This window comes from Chlorella variabilis (assembly GCF_000147415.1).
Source record: "Chlorella variabilis unplaced genomic scaffold CHLNCscaffold_15, whole genome shotgun sequence".
Classification (NCBI taxonomy): Eukaryota; Viridiplantae; Chlorophyta; class Trebouxiophyceae; order Chlorellales; family Chlorellaceae; genus Chlorella; species Chlorella variabilis.
The window spans coordinates 1,006,085-1,024,645 of NW_005435073.1; the positions used below are offsets into that span (position 1 = coordinate 1,006,085).

General features: G+C 69.0%; 5 protein-coding genes across 5 annotated transcripts; 2 read left to right on the top strand and 3 right to left on the bottom strand.

Annotated features, from left to right (window-relative positions):
- Window positions 1–4,177: 4,177 nt before the first annotated feature.
- Window positions 4,178–5,144, bottom strand: CHLNCDRAFT_25329 (hypothetical protein; the record flags this gene model as incomplete). The annotated part of the gene is made up of 4 exons (XM_005846121.1): window positions 4,178–4,263; window positions 4,441–4,523; window positions 4,719–4,810; window positions 5,043–5,144. Coding segments are annotated over 4 exons (363 nt in total), but the record flags the coding sequence as incomplete, so codon positions are not given.
- Window positions 5,145–6,829: 1,685 nt separating this feature from the next.
- On the top strand, window positions 6,830–7,632 carry CHLNCDRAFT_136201 (hypothetical protein; the record flags this gene model as incomplete). Its single annotated transcript, XM_005845989.1, has 4 exons — window positions 6,830–6,844; window positions 7,037–7,184; window positions 7,366–7,442; window positions 7,582–7,632. 4 exons carry the CDS (start codon window positions 6,830–6,832, stop codon window positions 7,630–7,632), a joined length of 291 nt encoding a protein of 96 aa, XP_005846051.1.
- A 582-nt stretch (window positions 7,633–8,214) lies between these two features.
- Window positions 8,215–9,375, bottom strand: CHLNCDRAFT_25335 (hypothetical protein; the record flags this gene model as incomplete). The annotated part of the gene is made up of 5 exons (XM_005846122.1): window positions 8,215–8,335; window positions 8,478–8,573; window positions 8,749–8,847; window positions 9,062–9,124; window positions 9,272–9,375. Coding segments are annotated over 5 exons (483 nt in total), but the record flags the coding sequence as incomplete, so codon positions are not given.
- A 697-nt stretch (window positions 9,376–10,072) lies between these two features.
- Window positions 10,073–13,490, top strand: CHLNCDRAFT_58404 (hypothetical protein; the record flags this gene model as incomplete). The annotated part of the gene is made up of 8 exons (XM_005845990.1): window positions 10,073–10,110; window positions 10,223–10,896; window positions 11,004–11,059; window positions 11,250–11,443; window positions 11,625–12,109; window positions 12,314–12,422; window positions 12,636–12,784; window positions 13,111–13,490. The coding sequence occupies 8 exons, from the start codon at window positions 10,073–10,075 to the stop codon at window positions 13,410–13,412; spliced, it is 2,007 nt and encodes a 668-aa protein (XP_005846052.1). The 3' UTR covers window positions 13,413–13,490.
- Window positions 13,491–14,029: 539 nt separating this feature from the next.
- Window positions 14,030–18,412, bottom strand: CHLNCDRAFT_136204 (hypothetical protein; the record flags this gene model as incomplete). The annotated part of the gene is made up of 14 exons (XM_005846123.1): window positions 14,030–14,071; window positions 14,177–14,294; window positions 14,432–14,514; window positions 14,779–14,998; window positions 15,120–15,197; window positions 15,353–15,439; window positions 15,667–15,762; window positions 15,874–15,999; window positions 16,178–16,203; window positions 16,641–16,724; window positions 16,928–17,146; window positions 17,364–17,510; window positions 17,638–17,801; window positions 17,926–18,412. 14 exons carry the CDS (start codon window positions 18,410–18,412, stop codon window positions 14,030–14,032), a joined length of 1,977 nt encoding a protein of 658 aa, XP_005846185.1.
- Window positions 18,413–18,561: the final 149 nt, after the last annotated feature.

An 18,561-nucleotide genomic window follows, 5' to 3' on the forward strand; every position in this document is an offset into this window, starting at 1 on the left:
TGCTTGACAGCAGCGTTCAAATTCGATTCAGCGCCTTGCGGCGATTCAGTGCCTTGCGGCAATCCGAGTAGGGATCTCAGAGCGTGTTCAGCATCTGGTGTGCGAGACAAACTGCAGGCACAGGCGAGCAGTGCCGCAAGAAGCGTGGGGCCAGTCAGCAGGAGGAGGCAGGAGGGCAGCCAACGGCAGATGGGCATGGCAGCAGCCAGCAGGCAAGGCAGCAGGGTGAGCATGGGAGCAAGCATGATGGGCATGGCAGCAGCAGCAGCAGCAGCAGCAGCAGCAGCAGCAACACCACCACCACCAGGCAGCCCCAGCCTCAGCAGCGCCCAGCCCCAGCAGCGGCGACCCACCCGCTTGGTGCCCGCATGCGCGGTCCCCCCTCCCCGCCCGGCCAACCGGGAAGCGGGGGAGGGGGGGGCGCCATGCGGCGACCGCGCAGCGTTCCGGCTTTCGTTCATCAGGCCTGTGGCGCTGGCCGCTGCGGGGGCCGCGCCCCCGGGGTGCGGCCGTCCAGGTTGGCCACGGGTCGGCCGCGGGGCCTCGCCCGCCGTCGCCGGCGGGCGGGTCCCGGCGGCTTGACGACTCTCATTCGTTCGTTCAGGCAGGGGCCCGATCCCACACGCCACACGTCGGCAGCTGCCGGAGCAGGCCGCGCGGCGGGGCGGGGGGCTGGGGTGCCACGTCATACGGCCCTCGGCTGCCTGGTCTGGCCGGGAGGCGTCCGGCAGCTAGACCAGCAGGCTGGGGCGGGTTCAGCAGAGCCTGCGCAAGGTGGGTTGGCCCCTAACCCTGCCGGGTCGGGTGCAGCAGCCGCATCTGCGGCAGGAGCGGCAGCGCAGCGGTGCGGCGGGGCGCGGCAGCGAGGCGAGGTGAGGCAGCAGGCCACACAAAGCAGAGAGAGGCTGGCTGGCGGGGGCTGGCCAGCGCAGCAGGTGCACAGCAAGCGGGCGGCGCAGGCGCGAAAAACAAACAGGGGCTGTACCGGCGGCGGCGGCGCGCTCCTCACCTTGACGCAGCGGTGTGCATCAGCGAAGGGAGGGGCGCCGGGATGGCGGCGCAGGGGCGGCGCAGTAAGGAGAGCGCTTCGGTACAGGCCTCCGCCCCCTGCCCCATGCCTCGGCGGCCGCGCCCGCGATTCGACGTATCTGTAGTAAGCAGCATGCGGCGCCGGCAGGGCCTGGCGGCGCGCTGGGCGCGCGCCGCCGGTGTCCTGCTCGGCAGCCGCTGTGCAGTCGTTTGGGTGCCGGTGGCGGTCGCCCCGCACCAACAGGGGCATCGCCCCCATCCAAGCCACTTTGGACGACCGGCTCTACCGGAGGGCCTGCCCTCGGGAACCGCCACTGGTGGGTGGACGCGGAGAGGGTTGGTGTCGGGGCCGGCCGGGGCCCAGGCCAGCACGCAGCGCCGCGTGCCACCGCGCCGCCGCCCAGCAGCCCCGCGCCGCTGCCGCCCAGGCCCGCCCCAGGTAGGCGGCGGCATCGCAGCGGGCGGGCGCGCACTGGTCAAGCACTCTGGCGCGCCTGCCACCCCAGGCGCGTCGACCCGTTACGGGCCGCGGACCCCAGGGCCGCCTGGTGCTGTTACAGCCCGGGTGGCTGCCTGGCCCGGGCGGCCCCATTCTGGGGAGCCCGGTCGGGAGGCGAGGCTGCCGAACTGCCGGCAGCGAGGTAGAGGCACGGGCCCCGCCGGCGAGCGCGCTGCCATGCCGCCTGCGCGGCGCCCATTCTGGGGCCGGGGAGCGAACATGGCGGCGCTCACGCCTGGGCGTGCGCCGGCGGGGGTGCTGCGTGGCCAGGCCGCCCTGCCGGGCGGCCGTCAAGGGCCCTGCTTGGTGGGGCCTGCAGGCGGCAGGCGGCAGGGCGGAGGGCAGGGGCAGGGGGGCTGCTCAGCAGCAGCAGAAGCAGAGCAGGGTCTGTGGCAGGGTGTGCAGGCGGGCGCAGCCTGGCAGGCAGGCAGCTCCCTCATGCCCAAAGCGGCCACGCGTGGCCAGCAGCAGCAGCACCTGCGCCACTCATGGCAGCAGCGGCAGCCGCAGCAGGGGAGAGCAGCAGCAGTGGCGGCAGCAGCAGTAGGAGCAGCAGCGGCGCGGCGGCGCACTCACGCCTGCAAGCCCACACCAGCAGCCGTCCAGCCGCCGCCGAGCCGGTTTGATTCGGGTGCAATCGACAAGTTCGAGGGCGGGAGCGCGCGCGGTGCGTCCGGTTCCTCAGCCACTGCGGGGCCACTGCCCGGCAGCCATGCCATGCCATGTGCAGGCAGTGCATCAGGGGCGCGCGAGCTCACTCGCTGCCATCCTGGCCCAGCGCGCGCGGTGCGGCGCGGCCCTCCAATCTCAATCTCAGTCCCAGCCACCGCGCATCGACGGGGCGGATCCTCCCGTGCATTCGACGGGGCAACGCGGCACATCTGGCCGGCACACCTCCCGTGCATTCGACGGGGCAACGCGGCACATCCGGCCGGCACACCTCCCGTGCATTCGACGGGGCAACGCGGCACATCTGGCCGGCACAGCACACTCGTGCAATCTCTGCCTCCCGGGCAGCAGCTGCTTCAGCAGCCAATCACCGGTTCCTAACCGGGGCGCACCCACGGGGGCGGCCCAGGGCTCAGGGCACATCAGCGCGCGATCACCTAGCTATCACGCACGCCTGCAGGGAAGCGGGGGAGGGGCAGGGGCAGTCAGGGGCAGGGGAGGGAGGCGCAGCCAGCCGCAACAAGGGGCAGGCAAGAGCGGCAGCCTGCCGCATACGCTGGCCACACAGCGTGGCGGAAGAGCACAGGATCGGGCCTCCACAGCACCAGCGCAAGCGTGCCTGCCAAGGCACCCCCGCACCAGAGCCTCACCTTAGCCCCCGCGGCGCGTGACTCCCTGCGCTGACAGGCTGCGGCAAGGGCGCGCAGCGGGTGTGCGGCAGACGGGCCTGGCGGCCCCAGGCGACGGCTAGCGGCTCCCCGAACAACGAACAGATACCAATCAAGAGCTCAGATCGGCCTTTGGTGGCATCACTGGCGGGCGCCGCCGGCGCGGCGGGAGCCGCGGGCGGCCCATGCAGTTGCGGCGCTCCCGAGGCCGTGCAGCGGTGCATGTGCAGCATGCGTGCAGGCGTGCGTGGCGTGCATGCAGCCGTGTAGGTGTGCGTGCAGCCGTGCAGGCACGGCGTGCAATGCAGGGGGGGCCCGCCACCATTGGCAGCAGCACGGGGCCGCCACCGCCCAGCTCAGATATCCATTCCTCGAGTGGATCGCGTCATTGCGGCGGGGGTCGTGCAAGGCGTCTTGGGCGCCGCAGGGGCGGCCCGACACCTGCAGCCGCCGCTCGGCTTTGGCTATCCATCGTCACCTGCGGCCAGGCAGCCGGGGCGGGCCACAGCGCCAGAGCATTCATGGTCTGGTTGCAGCACGGCCCAGCAGCAGCTGGGTAGATGTGCACAGGGCAAACTGCGCCAGTGGCCAGCGCTACGTTACTGGCTAGGCGCTTTCCAGAAGAGCAGCAGAGGCAGCAGCAGCGGTGGCGGCGGCCCAATGGCATGCCAGCAAACGCGTCGGCGGGGGAGGGCACTCGTGCCAAGCACAATGCTGCAGCTCACCGCGGGCGTGGCAGCCCCTGCAGCCGCCGCCTTCGGCCAGCGCCGTCCATGATGCGAGCCCAGGAGCATCTCAGCCGCCTCCGCCCCCTCCAGTGGCCCAGTGCGATAAGATTGAAAACTACTCGTAGTTCAGCGCTTGGGACGAAGTCATCAGCAGGCGTGAGCCCTCAGAAGTCCGGATTCTCTTCAAGCGGGGCCACGGTGGGGTTTGGTGTGCGAGAGGCGTGATAGAGAGCAGAGGGCAGGCGGCAGGTTGCGCACAGCCGGGCGACAAGGCAGCCGGGCAGCCCAGGGCTGGCCTCTTCAAGTCCCGCCCTGCCAGGGTGCGGCGCCAGCAGGGCCGATGCCCCTCCCTCCTGGGCTACTCCTTTCTGTTTCTGCCTCGTGGGGGCTGGGGCGGGCGGGCGATCCGGCCCCGCGTGGGCAGCAGCAGCAGCAGAGCCGGTTCTGCGGCACCCGCCGCTCGCCCGCACTCGAAAGGCGGCCAGCTCCGCCACAGGGTGGCAAGGTGGGGTGGGGGTGGGTGGGGTGGGTGCCGACGACCGACAGGTGGTGCAATAATTACACGGAACAGTTACTGGGATGGGTCACTTGATCCAAGCATTGGGGATGGAAGCGGTCACGGGTCCAGCGCTGGTCAGCATGGGCACGCCGCGATACACGCACACGCCGTCTGCACGGCACAGAGCGAGATGGCGGCGGAGGTGGCAGCAGGGCCCAGCGGCAGCAGCAGAACCGAGGCCCCGAGAGGCGCTGAGATGAGCCAACCACAGCTGGCCCTGCCATGCCTGCCAGGCTGCCCCACACCGCACAGCACAGCACCGCCGCCTGCTGCCGCCGCCAGCCTCACTTGCATCCACCCGAAGGTCTGGCGCAATCTTCTCAAACTGCTTCTTCTTGGGGTTGAGCTGCGCCTCGGGCTCCTTGGTGTACCTGCAGTACAGCAAGCAGTACAGAAGGCGGTACAGCAGGCTGTACAGCAGGGGGTCAGCCTGCGCCAGCGAGGCGCGAGGATGCGAGATGGCAGCCGGAGGGCACAGCTGCCACCGCGCCACTCCCTGCTCCGCCCCCTGGCATCCCACACCGCCGGCAGCACCATACTCCTCGCTCCCCCGGCTGCAGCCTCACCCCTCGAAGCGTATGCGCTCCCCCACCGGCACCCCCTCTGGCGGGTCAATGGGCTCCACCTGGTCGTGTGTGTCGTTGGAGGCGCACAGCACCTGCAGGGGGCAGGAGGCGCAGGGGGCGCAGGGGCCCGGGCTGGTGAGCAGCAGGCCGGGGGCTGGGAGCAGGGGACTGCGGCGGCGGGGCAGCGGGACACGCCGGCGCGGCACAGCCCCAGCAACACACAGCCACGGCAACACACGCCCACAGCGGCGCTGCAGCAGGGGCGCAGGCGCAGGGGCGCAGGCGCAGCAGGCGCGCAGGGGTGCAGGCGCAGCAGGGGCGCACCATGCCGTGCGACATGACGTCCCGCATCTTGGCGGGCTTGAGGTTGCACACCACCGCCACGCGCCGCCCCCGCATGCGCTCCTCCGGCACAAACTTGACCAGGCCGCTGACCACCTGGCGCGGCGCTTCCTCCCCCAAGTCAATCTCCTCAAGGTAGAGCGAGTCGGCGTTGGGGTGGCGCCCCACCTGCGGCGGCGGGGAGCAGAGCAGAGGGAGCGTGTGTCGGGGTGCGGCGGTGAAAGAAGGGCCAGCAGCGATTTAGGGTGGGTGTTGGCGGGTGTGGGCAGAGGAGCGGCGCGTGGCGCTGCTTTGCGTGCCGGCGGCCGCCGCCCCGCATATGGCTGCTCCAGGTAGTATAGGCAGTACCGCCGTGCCAGGCAGTACAGTACCGCCGGCGCGCCCACCTTGACAATCTGCCCCACCCGGATGTCCAGCAGGTCGACGGTGCAGCCGTCGGCGGCGCCCCCCGCCGCCGCGCTCGCCTCCGCTGACGCCGCGGGGGTGGCCGGCGCCGCCGCCTTCTCCTTCTTCGCCTGCGGCGCAGCGGGAGCAGGCGCAGCGGGCGGCGGCGCTCGGCGGGCGGCTGCAGCAGGCCGGCAGGCAGCGGTGGGGCAGCCGCAGAGCGCCCGGAGCCACCTGCAAGGCAAGGCACAGCCAGGGGCGGTCCAGGCAGGCGCAGGCGCGCACCTTCTTCTTGTCTGCCTTGCCGCCCGCGTCTGCTGCCGCGGCCGCCGGCGCCTCTGGCGCCGCCTGCTTGCCGCCGGCCTTTGCATCGCCGCCGCTGCTGCTCGGCACGGGCTCCGCGGCCGCCTTGCCTGCCGCCTTGCCTGCCGCCTTGTCGCCGCCCTTGTCACCGCCCTTGGCTGCCTTGGGCTCGGGCGGCGGAGGCGGCGGCGGCGCCACGTACCGAGGCCGCTCAAAGCTGGCCGCGGGGAAGAGGCGCTGGGCGTCAGCGGTGTGATGCAGCAGGTCGTAGAACCGCAGCAGGTTGCAGAAGTGGCCGTGCTGCGCCACGGGGAAGGCCACGGCGGCGGGGGACACGGCCGCGTACAGCACCAGGTCTGCCAGCGAGGGGCGGGCGCCGCCGGCGATGTAGGTGCGGCCGGCCAGCGCCGCGTTCAGCTCCGCCAGCGGCGCGTCCATCAGCGGGCGCAGCGCGGTGTTGCGGAAGCTGATCCACTCGGCGATCTGCGGGCGGGGCAGGCAGCATGAGGGGCAGAGGCAGCATGAGCAGCAGCAGCAGCAGGGTGGGGGTGCAACAGGCGCCAGTGCTGCCGCCGCTGCCTGTCGACCTGAGCTGCCGGCCTGGCCCTGGCGCATTGCGGGCGCTGCCCAGCTACCTTGGCCTGCTGCTCAGTGTTCTCTCCCAGTAGCTCGGCCGCTCTGGGGCTCTGGCTGGCGATGTAGCGGCATGCGGTGTTGGCTCCTGATGCCTTGGTGCCATCGGCTGCTACAAACTCCACATCAGCCAGGCTGCCGTCCACCTTGATGTCTAGCTGCTGCCCCAGCCCGCCGCAAGTGGCAACCAGGCGCAGAAGTTGCGCCGTGGCGTCATCCGGGACTGCAAACGAGCTCATGACTGTCCGGCAATGCAGAATAAAAGCTAAGAATGCAATGGGGCATTGTATCCTTGCTGTTTCACCTCCTGCAGGACACCTGACCAGAAGTACACTTGGCCTGGCGCTCAGGGCTCGCAGGGGGGCCTTCCTGGGCCTCTTCTTTGCTAATTCTGTTGTTGCCGAGGACCACCACTCGTCTAGCTTCAGGGTTCGTCGCAAGCGACAAAGATGGCGTCGCAAAAGGTGTGCAGGCTCTATGTGGGAGCCCCCGGGCGTGCATTCCCGGCTGGGCTGGTCGATCTCGCAGGAGGCGGGGCTGCAGGCGATGGCAGGCTCGCCTCTCTGCCTTCTGCCGCTGCCGCCGCCGCCACTGCCGCTTTCACCCGCACGCGTCTCAAGTCGCCCGCTTCCCATGCACTTGTCCGGCTGCTGCAGTCCACCTCCCCGGAGATGCAGAATTTCCTGGTGCAGCAGCAGGCCAAGGCGCAGCTACAGCAGACAATATCGCGGCTGACGGATGAGTGCTGGGCCAAGTGCATCGGAAACCCAGGCACGTGCGGGCTGCTGGGCAGCCACTCTCCCAGTCAAAGCAGCCGCTGTGCCTGACGGATTCCTTTGCGCATAGCTTGGGCTGACCCCCTCCGCATTCCCTGTGCCTGCTCGAGTGCACCGAGGGGGCGATGGCAGGCACCTGACGCTGGTGGCGGCCGCCGCAGCAGAGACGAGAGAAAGCTCCTGGTGTGCCCCGCTGCCGGCTGCCGCAGGCAACTACATGTCGTCCAAGGAGCAGGCCTGCATGGACAACTGCGCCCGCCGCTTCCTAGAGTCCACGCAGTTTGTTGTGAGCGGAGGGCGAGTGGACAGGCGGGGCAGGGGAGTACTGTTGGGCAAGGCGTCCTTTTGGTATCCTTGCCAGCAACACCCCAGCTTCTGCTAGTATCCCGCTGACCCGGCTCCATTTCCGCCAACCTGATCTGCAGGTCAAGTACTTCCAGGCCAAGGCCAATGCCAACCAGCACAGCGACTTCTGATGTGGGCTGGCTCGACGGCGCTGCCGTGTGCTTCGAGGGCCCCTGTCCTCCACCACTATTTTTTCTCGTGACAGCTACAACCTCTTGAGTTGCCATGTTGAGCGCTTGGAGCTCCCCCCACCCCTGCCTGTAGCACAGCCGTGCGCGTGGAGGGTGTGTGTAACAGCGGGCCAATCCTTGTCGCTCCATAAGGGTGGGCCACAAAATGTGGGAGCAAGGAAAGTAGCAGCCTGTGGGCAAAAGATGCAGCAAGGAAGACAATGCTGGAAGAAGCAGGGTTCACAGAGAGCGCAGAGCACAAAAGAAAGCATGCAGCAGGCACGAAGAGGTGGCACGCAGAAGAGCGGCCGCAGGGGGGCGGGCAGCCCGGCTGCCCAAGACGCCACCGCCGCACCCGGCCCAGAGGCCCCCAGCCTCCCTCGAATCACTTGTTGCTCTTTGCTGCCTTGCCGCCACTGTTCTTTCCGCCGTAGCTCTGCAGGAGGCGGGGAACAGAACGCGCACGGTGGCTGCTGGCTGCTGCTGACACCAGTTGGCGCAACTGGCAGCCGGCCCACTGCATGTGCACGTGCTCGCAGTGCGTCACCCAAAAGCCGACACCCGCAGGCGCCCTCCCACCTTCTTGCCGAAGCTGAAGGGCACGTAGCGGTACTTGACCATGTGCATGATCTGCCGCTTCATGGTGACAAAGAAGAGGATGAACCTGCGGCACGGCATGGGGGGGGACCAAGCAGGGTGACGGGAGGGAGGCAAGCCGGCGCGGGAGTAGGGTGGGTCAGAGGGGATGCTGGTTTGCTGTGCCAAGCTGGGATTGTCATGCCGGTTCAGGCCTGGGCGGGGCTCACCAGTAGAGCACCAGGATGGGCCAGAAGACGGGGACATCAAACATGGGAAAGAAGGTGGCCACAAACCCAAACATCACCGCTTTCATGCTGCTCCACCTGCAAGCGCGCAGACGACCGCCCAGCACCCGGCACGCCGGTGGCAGAATCGGTCAGCCCCCTTGCAGCTCAGGCACGTTGCAACAAGGCACCGTGGCAGGACAGCAGCGCAGTACTGCGAAATGCAGGCGGCGCGGGCTGGCTGGGGTGGAGCAGGGGAGGGCCGGCGGCGCACCAGAACTTGAACTCCGGCAGGCGGCGCACAAAGGGCCGGAACTCTTCGTCCGACTTGCTGGGCAGCGTGGGCCCCTCCAGCTCGGGGTTCACCTGAGGACTGCACAGCGAGCGAGCATGCAGGGGCAGTGCATTGGCAGCCTGCTGCCCTTGCGCCGCCTCCGCTCCCAACCTTGTAGCAACCAATGACAAGTGAGTGGCGACCGGCGTCGGCCAATCACAAGCCAAGGATAACTCTAAGCAGCCTCTGCGACGAGGGTGGCTGCTGCCGGCCGCGGCTGCCATGCAACAGAGCCGTGCGCGCGGCGGCGCACCTGAGGAAGCCGAGCAGCAGATTAAGCATGTAGATGGCTAGCGCGTATGTGACAATGTAGAACCTGCAGGGGCGTGAGGCACAGGAGCTTGCACATGAGGCGCAGATCCCCATGCCTTCCCGGGAGCTTACACCCTGGCCCTGCAGAGCGGAACCGCTAAGCGCCCTCCCGCAAGCAGCCACCCCACCCCTATCCGCACTGCTCGCTTACCCTTGGAGGAAGAAGACCCGGACCGCATAGATGAGCACCACCCCCGCCAGGCCCAGCCATCGGTACAGTATGTGCGGCGTGCTCTTGTCTAGGAGCACCTGCTTAACACCAGGGTCACAAGGCAGGCATCAGGTGCCTGCCAACATGCACGCACGCTGCTGCTACCAAGCGATCCAGCAGCAGGCAAGTTCAAGCGGACAGGGTCGCGCGACTGGGAGCGGCGGCAGCGCGTGCCTGGAGGCGGCGCTGGAAGGGCTGCAGCGGATTGGGCGGCGGGCCGCCATTCCCTGCTGCTGCGGTGACCCCGTTCATCGCAATTCCTTGTGGACCGGTGTCTTTGCTGCTCCTCCCTGCTGCTGTTCACTTCCAAGTCGGCCCAGCGGCCCTGCTGTTCACTGTGGCAGCTCCAAGGGATGGTGACAGGCAATCTGGAGGCCCTAACAGACAGTCACGCGGGGGAGAGGGAAGGTGGGCCCACGAAAATCAACCTGGGCCTGGCTGGGCCTGCAGAGAAGGCGATGACTTGGCGGTGCGGATGCAGCACAGATCCGGGTAGCCACAAGGGCCCGGGCGGGCGAGGACGGCAGCCTCCCCAAGCAGCCCGTGGTACACTCAGGCAGTACCGAGCCGGATGGCCTGGAAAACAGCAATGCACGCATGTGCATGTGTTTCTTTCGCCAGCTGCCGCCCACTGAACATCCTGGACACGTTGTCGGCACGCTTGGCCGGCCGGGAACCGCACACTCCCTCTTTTTCGGCACACAAAGGGCAGCACGGCGCCAGCACAGCCTTTCACTGATAATGCAGGCTGCTACGATAAGCAGGAGCTGGCTGGCGAGGTGCGCAGTTCGGCATTAGCTTGTGTTGCGCTCCCTGCACTCTGCCTGCGCGCTCTAGCAGCCCATCCGGACAGTGCAAAAACAATGCCGCTTGGTGCCGCCGTTTCTGCAGGCCCGCCGCCGCCTGGCGGCCGTCCGCCGCGCCTCGCCGCCGCTGCTGCCGCCACCTCCGCCCACGCTGTGCTGCTGCTGCCGTGGACGAGGCAGCCTCTGAGTTCTCCCGCTTGGTATCGACGGGCGGCAAGCTCACCAAGACTGCGGTCAGCAAGCTGGCAGTGGCAGACCTGCGGGCAGAGTGCGAGCGCCTGCAGCTGCCCAGCGATGGGCTCAAGCCCGCTCTTGTGGAGCGCCTGATGGACTGGTGGCAGCAGCAGCAGCAGCAGGAGAGTAGTGTGGGCCAGCCTGTGACCAGCACTGAGAATGGTAGCCAAGGAGCGGCAGTGGCAGCAGCATCTTCGGTGGAGCAGGCTGCGCAGGCTTCCGCCGCTGCTGCGCCGATGCCAGCTGTCGCAGCGGACACAGCGGCCCCTGCTGCAGCCCCAGCCAGCAGCAACGGAAATGCCAGCGCAAGCAGGAGCAGCAGCAGCAGCGACGGCGTCGCCAGGCCGGCGCAGGCGCGCCAGGGCGCGGGCGTGGTGTCGGCCACCTGGCTGGGCACCAGCAGCGGCAACCCCACGCCTCGGCGCAACGTCAGCTCCATCGCAGGCAAGCAGGGGCTGCAGGCGCAGGCAGCAGGCCTGGCTGGGGAGCTGGGAGCTGCGCCGCGGCTGCGGCTGTGCCATCGCCGTGCTGGGCTGGCCTCGCCCCGCCCCGCTTCGCCCCGCCCATGCCCTCTGCCTCCGCAGCCGGCACCTCAGCTGACCCGTTGCTCCTCCCCTTCCCTCACGCTGCAGTGCGCTTTGACGAGGACATTTACCTGGTGGACTGCGGGGAGGGCACGCGCAACCAGGTGGGACGCCAGCTGGCACAGCACGCGCAGCAGGCGCGGGGGGGGGCAGAAGGGCGCGGCTGTACAGGCATGGGCATGCCACCACTGGCTTGGTGGCAGGGCACGGCACGGGGCTGCCGCCGGCTGGCCGGCCGGCTGACGGACGTGCTTGCCGTGCATGCCGCGCCTGCTGTGCCTGCTGCGCCTGCAGCTGCGGCGTGGCGGCTTTGACCCCGCCGCCATCCGCCGTGTCTTTGTCACCCACATGCACGGCGACCACTGCTTCGGCGTGGGTGGCGTGATCAAAGCGGTGTGCGAGGCGCGGCTGGGGGGCCCGATGCAGCACGAGCCGCTGCTGATCTACGGCCCGCCCGAGCTGCAGTCACAAGTGCTGGCCACGGTCAGGTGGGTGTGGCCGCCTGGTCTTGGCCCTCCGGCGTGGCCGCTGCCATGTTGCTCAGCATTCGGGCGTCCGCGCCCACCCCGGCATCATGCCCCACACGCCCCAGCCTGCCAGCCTCCTCGCCCAACCGCCCCTGCGCCGCCTCACCCGCCCGTCCCTGTGCCACCCCACCGTGTGCCGCAGGATGGGCGCCATCCAGCTCACCACGCCCGTGGTGGTGACGGGGTGGGTCCTCGACCCGGGGCGCGCGCGGACGCCGGTCGCCGCCGACGCGTCGGGCATGCTGCGCATGGCTCTGCAGGGGCCTGACCAGGGCGACCGCCTGCCCGGCGCCGCGGTCCAGGCGCTGCAGGCGGCGTACGACCAGGGCAGCGAGCGGGTGGTGCGCCACGGGCTGAGCTGGACGGTGAAGGCACCGGGCGGGACCACGGTGTCGGCGGCCCAGCTGCAGCACCGCGTCCCCTGCTGGGGCTACGTCTTCTCCGAGGCGCCGCAGGCGGTGGCGCCGCCGCCCTCTGCCGCCGCGGGCGGCGCGGGGCAACCGGGCGAGGCGTGGGTGCGGCGCGGCCGCAAGCTGGTCATCCTGGGCGACACATGTGATAGCAGCGCCATTGCGCCGCTGGCGCTGGGCGCCGACCTGCTGTCCCACGAGGCCACCTTCTGCTCAGGTGGGCTGGCCGGGGGCGCAGGTGGTGTGGTAGAGCTCGGGTGTGGATGGTGGGTAGGCAGGAGGTGGGGTAAGTTGAGGTGCAGGCAGGAGGCCAGCCGGCCTGGGGCGGGTCGGCGTGGGCCTGTCGAGCAGAGCCCCTGCCGGCGTCGCCAGGTGCGCCCACGCTCGCACCCGCGCGCGCGTCGCCGCGCCCCGCCTGCAGGCATGGAGGACAAGGCATCCATCGCGCAGCACTCGACCACGGAGCAGGCGGGGGCGTTTGCGGCGGTGGTGGAGGCTCGGAACCTGGTGCTCACCCACTTCTCCGCCAGGTGGGGCCTCGCTGGGCTGTGACGGCTGGGGCCTGGGGGCTGGGGCCTGGGGGCTGGGGCTGGACCTGCAAAGCCGCCGTCGGAGCCGCCGCCGCGCCTCGCGACCGGCCGTCCCAACCCCGGCAAGAGCGCACCCCCGCTCCCGCCGCCGCCGCCGCGCACGCAACCACGCAACCACGCCCCGTGCTCCCCGCGCGCCGCCCCGCGGCGCAGGTACGAGTCTGTGTCTGCGCTGGCGCACCACATGCGCCGCTCCTCCGCCGTGCCGCGCGGCACCCTCAAGGCGGAGGTCGTGTCCCGGGACCTGCAGCGCGGCGAGATGATGCGGCTGCTGGACGAGACGCACAGCACCTACGGCAGGGGTGAGGCGGGGCTGGGGGCGAGGTGTGAGTGTGAGTGGGTGAGTACCCACTCAGTGGGTGGGTGGGGTGTGCGGGAGTGGGGCGGGCGGGGGCGGTGGGCGGGCGGGGGCGACGGGCTGTTGCGCGGAAGGCTGTGGCGTGGGGCAGCGCAAGGCAAGGGCAGGGGCGGCCAGCTGAGCTGCTGCTGCGCTCTTCCCTGAAGCGGGCAGCCTGGCCCTTGTCCCCGCGCTGCCAGGGGCACCTGCACCCCTGGTGTGCCCCCTCCCCACCCACCCACCCACCCACCCACTCACCACCACCCATGCCTGGCCCAACACCCCCTGCAGACAGCCTGTACCTGGCCAACGACTTTTACACGTTTGAGGTCGAGCCGCCCGCCCCCGTGCCCGCCGCCCAGCTGCAGCAGCAGCAGGCGGAGCAGGCGGCACGGGCGGCCCAGGTGCAGCGCCAGGCGGCGGAGACGGCGCAGGCGATGGCGGGGCGGCGCCTGGGCCGGGACTGGCAGGGGGAGCAGCAGTGGCAGGCGCGGGGGCCGGGTGGCAGGCCCCAGCAGCAGCAGCGGCAGCGGCGGCCCGGGGGCAGGGGAGGGCAGGGGCAGTACCAGCAGCGGCGCCCCAGGCCAACATAGCTCACTCTATAGACGTATAGCCTGCCACCCCCCTTCCTGTCTGCCCATCTGCGCAAGCAAGTGTAATAGCTGCTTGCCTGCGTGTGTTCTGGGGGCGTTGCATGGGGCCGGGCTGCAACGGACGCGGGGGCACGCCTGCCGCGCTATGCGGGGCGATTCACCCAACGCCGCAACAAGCTTGGTCCAAACAGAGAAGCAGAGAGCGGTATCGGGAAACAGGGGTGCAGAGTCAGGGCAGAATGGCCACCAACGGGCGAAGAGGTCAGCAGCAAGAAAGGACGGAGTCAGCAGTTGTTGGCAGGATACGGTTCAGAAGAAAGCAAACAGGAAAAGTGCAGCGCGTGTGCAATTGCCTGAAACCATTCCGATCCCTGAGAGGAAGAGAAGGAGGACAAAATCGGTTCTGGGTGGCAGAGTGGCAATGAATTGGGTGGTGCTGCCTAAAGCGGCGGCAGCTGCTTGCCGCATCTCGCCGCATGATGCCTTCTGCTTCACGCACCCACTGCCTGCCCGCAATAAGCGGCTGGCATGGGCTTGAAAGCATGCGTCGCAGGCGGCTGCGGCGGCTGTATGCTGCAGCTAGGCTGCAGCCGATCCAGGTGGGCTGCCAGCGGCGCTCAGCTCGAGTCGCAAGGGAAGCTGGCTGCCAGGGTGGTCATCTGCGGGCAGGAGAAGGGCAGAGGGCGGGGTGAGGGTGCATAGCAGGCAGGCAGGCAAGCATCAGCCAGCGCGGCACAGCAAGCACAGCGGCTGCCTTTGCGCACGTTTGCGCCGCGGCCGCCCGCTTGCATCCATGCCACATATTGTGCATAGGTGACCGCCCATGTGGAGGGCTGCGCCAAGGCCCAGCCCAGGAAGGCTGTGACCGCCTTCCGATGCGTGCTGCACGGGGCAGCAGGTGGTGGGGTCCCACAGTTATAGCGTCAGTTTGGCCCCCCAACTTAAAGATTCAACTACGAAGCAGCCAGCCAGCCACAGGCCCAGCAGGCATGCAGCCGGCAGGGGCTGCGGCGCCACACCTGTTGCGCATGTAGGGTGCATGCACCAGGACGGCCACGGGGATGCCGGTACCGCGCTTGCGCTCAAAATCGGCCTGGTAGCGCTGCAGTACAAGTGCAGGAACAGGTGGCGGGGCGGCAACACGCAGGAGTCGATTAACCGCGCCAGAGGGCGGCAGGGCGGGCGGCCCGTGGGCTGAAGGGCCAGAGGGACAGCAGCGTGCATTTCTGCAGCACCCCAGCCTTGCCTGCCGTGGCACGCCAGGTGGGCGGCAAGGCAGCTCAGGGAATCCTGGGACAGCCTCCTGAGCTGCCTTGCCGCCCAGCGGCCCAGCTGGCAGCCCAGCTGCCCTGTTTCCCCCGCCTACCTGCATGATCGACATGCCATCCACTGGCTCCGGGTCTGACCGGTGGTCCCCGTGGCCGCGGGGCATGTAGGCTGGCACCTCCCAGAAGGGCAGCCCCGCCCAGCCGTCGCAGGAGGAGCGGGAGTGGACGCAGTTCGGGTGGAAGCTGCCGTTGAGGCGGCCCGCTCGCAGCACCGCCCCGGTGCCAAACAGATCCTCTCCCTTCAAGCTGGAATCGTACCTGCGGCAGCCAACGCGGCACGTGCGGTGCATGATGAGCGGCAAGAGCGGTGAGGCACGGCTGCAGGGTGGGTGGAATGAAGGAAGAATGCGGCGCAGGCACGCAGGTGCGGCTTGCTCACAGGAAGCCCAGGTCTGAGATGACCCTCCCCAGCAGGTTGTTGGTCGCAAAGTAGGGGGCCCGAAACCCCACCACCGCTCTGCAGCAAGAGGCAAGAGGGAGGCGCCGGGCGGCGCGGGCAGGCAGGCAGGTTGGTCGGCTGGCTGCCAAACGCCGGCGAGCATGAAGCGGCGCCTGGTGGCAGGGGGAATGGGGCGGGAGGCACACGCGCGGCGGCCGCTCGGCGCTACTCACTCCCGCGGGATGCCGCACTCGTCCACCACCCACTTGCGCTGCCCATCCACCTCCGCCACCCATTCCTCGTAGTCATAGGCCACGGAGCTGGGCGCACAAGAGGGAGGGAGGCGGGGCAGCGGCAAGCGGCGGCAGGATTGGCCCGACAGTGGACACACACCACCCGTTCACCACCTCTGGCGCCGGTCAAGCTCCTGTTGAGGGGCAGGGCTCCGGGGCAGGCGCCTCATAACCGCACCGCTCACGCTGGCCAGCACAGCAGCGGCCTTCCTGCATGCACGGCGCTGGCCGCGGCCAGGCGGCTGCGCACTCACTCTCGAGAGTGTGTCATGGTGTGCGTGGACACCTCATGGCCGTGCTTGTGGGCTATCTGCACGGCCCCGCAGGTGCTAGACGGCTTGCCATGGGCGCTGCAGGGCGCAGGGGAGCGGGCAGAGCACGCGGCGTGAGCATGCTCCCCCGCGAGCCGTCGAGCGCAAGGGACGGCTGGTGGCAGCTTCTGGATCGGCGCTTCGACCCACCAGCAGTTGGTGAACCAGGTCATGGGCGGGCGGCAGCCGTTTGGGTTGCGGGCGCCCGAGGGCAGGATGGTTTGGTCGTAAGCAACCTCCCAGGTGTCCTCAGTCAGCGCATCGTCCTGGGAAAAGCTGCAGCAGGGGCAGGGCAAGCAATGCAGCGAGGCTAAATCAGGCGGCGCAACACATTGGCAGCATCCAGCAGCAGAGCATGCGGCATCAGGAACGGCAGCTAGGCATGTTTGGTCGCCGTGCAGCCAGCGCAGTGACCCCCGCCGCCCTCCGCCAGCAGCGGCGGCGGCAGGCTCACAGGATGAAGTTCGGGGGCGGCTCCGCCTTCACCAAGAACAACCCAACTACGGCCGTGACCAAAAATCCAGCCAGAGCCGTCGCAATGAGGACTAGGAGAGCCCACTTGGGCGGTCGCCATGTCGGTCCCACATGCTGGTCGGCGCTGTATTTGACGGCCTTGCTGTCATCACGTATCAGAGCAGTGTCCTCATCTGCAGCAGCGGCCTCCGTCATTTAGGCTGGGGGCTCAGAGCCCCAGGAGGGCTAGGCAGGCTTGTGGGGCTAGCGGCCTTTTGTGGCGGCCGCAAGTTGCCCCACAATTGATTTGTGGGCCCACACAACCGAGGAGGAACGCTTGGCAACCCACAAGATGGTGATTTCTCCCCCAGGGGGAGGGGAAATTGCGATTGGGGTGAGGGGGGAGCGGGTGGGGGGGGAGGCAAGCAGCCGCCCATGCGTCCCTTGCCCCCCGCCGCACTCACCTGGCCGCCGCTGCGCTCAATGTTGTCCCGCAAGCGTTGTAACGCGGGCTTGACCTCCTGCATGCTGGTGGTCTGCACGCCGATCTGCTGGGAGTCGGGGCGGCAGGGGTGGGCAACATGGGACGGCGGTGGGGGTTTGGGGGCAGCAAGGGGCAAGCGACCAGCAGGCACCGATGAGAGCGGCGGAGGGAGCAGGGGAAGGTAATGAGAGGTAGTGGGCTGAATGGCAGGCGGCCAGCAAGAGCGGCAGCGCCGACATGCAGCGCCGGCAGAGTTGTTGCACGCACCGAGAGCATGACCTCGCCCACCGAGTTGAGCATGTTGAAGATGGCCTCGTACGGCTTGCTCCCGTTGCTGGTGATCTTCTTGGCGGTTGCAAAGGTGTGGTCGCAGCTCACAGCGCGGTGGGGGCCCGCGTCGATGCCCGCCAGCACGGCCCGCTTCAGTTGCCGCCGCTCCTCCATGTGGACATCCAGCATCGTGCGCACGTAGGTTGCGCTCAGGAACTGCATGTGGGCAGGCAGGGAGAGGAGGGCAGGGGTAATGCGCTGTGGGAGAGGAGGGGGCTCTCTGAGAGACGAGGGGTGCCCACGAGTCCGTGGGAGGGCAAGCCGGTCGCGGCGGTGGCGCGCCGCTCCCTCGACAGCTGGGTGGTGCCGCGCACGCTGGCAGGCCGAGCCCCGCGCCGGCCAGGTCGACTCCGCCCGCTCCCTGCTTTCTCACCGGCAGCGGCCAGTCGTGCTTGGCGGCCGCTTCCACATCTGCAGGCAGCACACGATGCTGGCCGCCAATGCGGCTCATGCCGTAGAAGTCCAGCAGCACCTGCACGCGCCAGGCCTCCATCCTCGTGCGCACGCGCTGTATGGCGGCCTGCGGGGGGTGGGGACGAGACGCGATGGATGGGCAGGCGACGGGCTAAACGACATGCGATCAGGGCCCCTCGCCCCAATCCATCGGCCCCACCCACCCCAGCACCGCAGCGGTGCCATGAACACACCTCAATAGAGAGGCCAGACTCGTAGTCCAGGATGAGCTGGGCCAGCAGGTCCTTGTGCAGGGCACCCTTCTTGGAGAAGACGGCGGGCACCGCGTCGGCAATGAAGCCCAGGTCAACGATGCGCAGCGCGGCGTACAGCTCCTCACTCGTAGTGCTGTATTGGCCTACAAGCAAGGAAGTGTGCACTCTCACAGTCAGCTGTGCACACTCACAATCAGCAGCAGCCAGCCGCCGGGGCGCCGCAAACGCGTGCTCGGCCACCGCATGGCCGCCGCTCCCTCGACTCACGGCTGCAAGGCTCGCACTTCAGCTTGAAAGGCAGAACATAGGCGGCGCCTCCAGGCATCGCCAGCTTGCGGATGTTGGGCAGCTGCGGCCCCTTGGAGATGAGAGTGAACTTCAGGCAGTTGGGACAGGGCAGCTTGGCGTGCTGCGGCAGCGGCCCGCCCTGCGCCGCCGCCGCCGCCGCCCGGAGCGGGCCAGCAAAGTGCTGCTGCAGGTTGAGCGCCACGAAGTTGCTCCGGTGCATCAGCACGTCGCCCAGCGTCACTGCCCGGCCGTGGGCAGCCGCAAAAGCAGTCGCCTCTGGCCCTTCAAAGTTGAGGCGCGGCTGGGGCGCGGTTGCAGCAGCCTTATGCTTGCCGCCCAGCCCCAGGACGTGCTTGAAGACGCACTGGACGGCGCGCAGCTCAGCTTCCTTGCACCCCAAAGGGTCCCCATCCGCGCCGCCGCTGCTGTCTCCCGGAGGGGCCGCGCGGCCCCTCCCAGCGCTCATGAGTGATGTTCAGGTGCTGGTGGTGCGGCGGCGAAGCAGGGGAACTGGAAATGAGGGAGAGAAACAGGTTGGGGAAATCGCAATTTCCCCTCCCCCTGGGGGAGAAATCACCATCTAGGTGGACACAGGATCTGTCAGTAGAAACTACA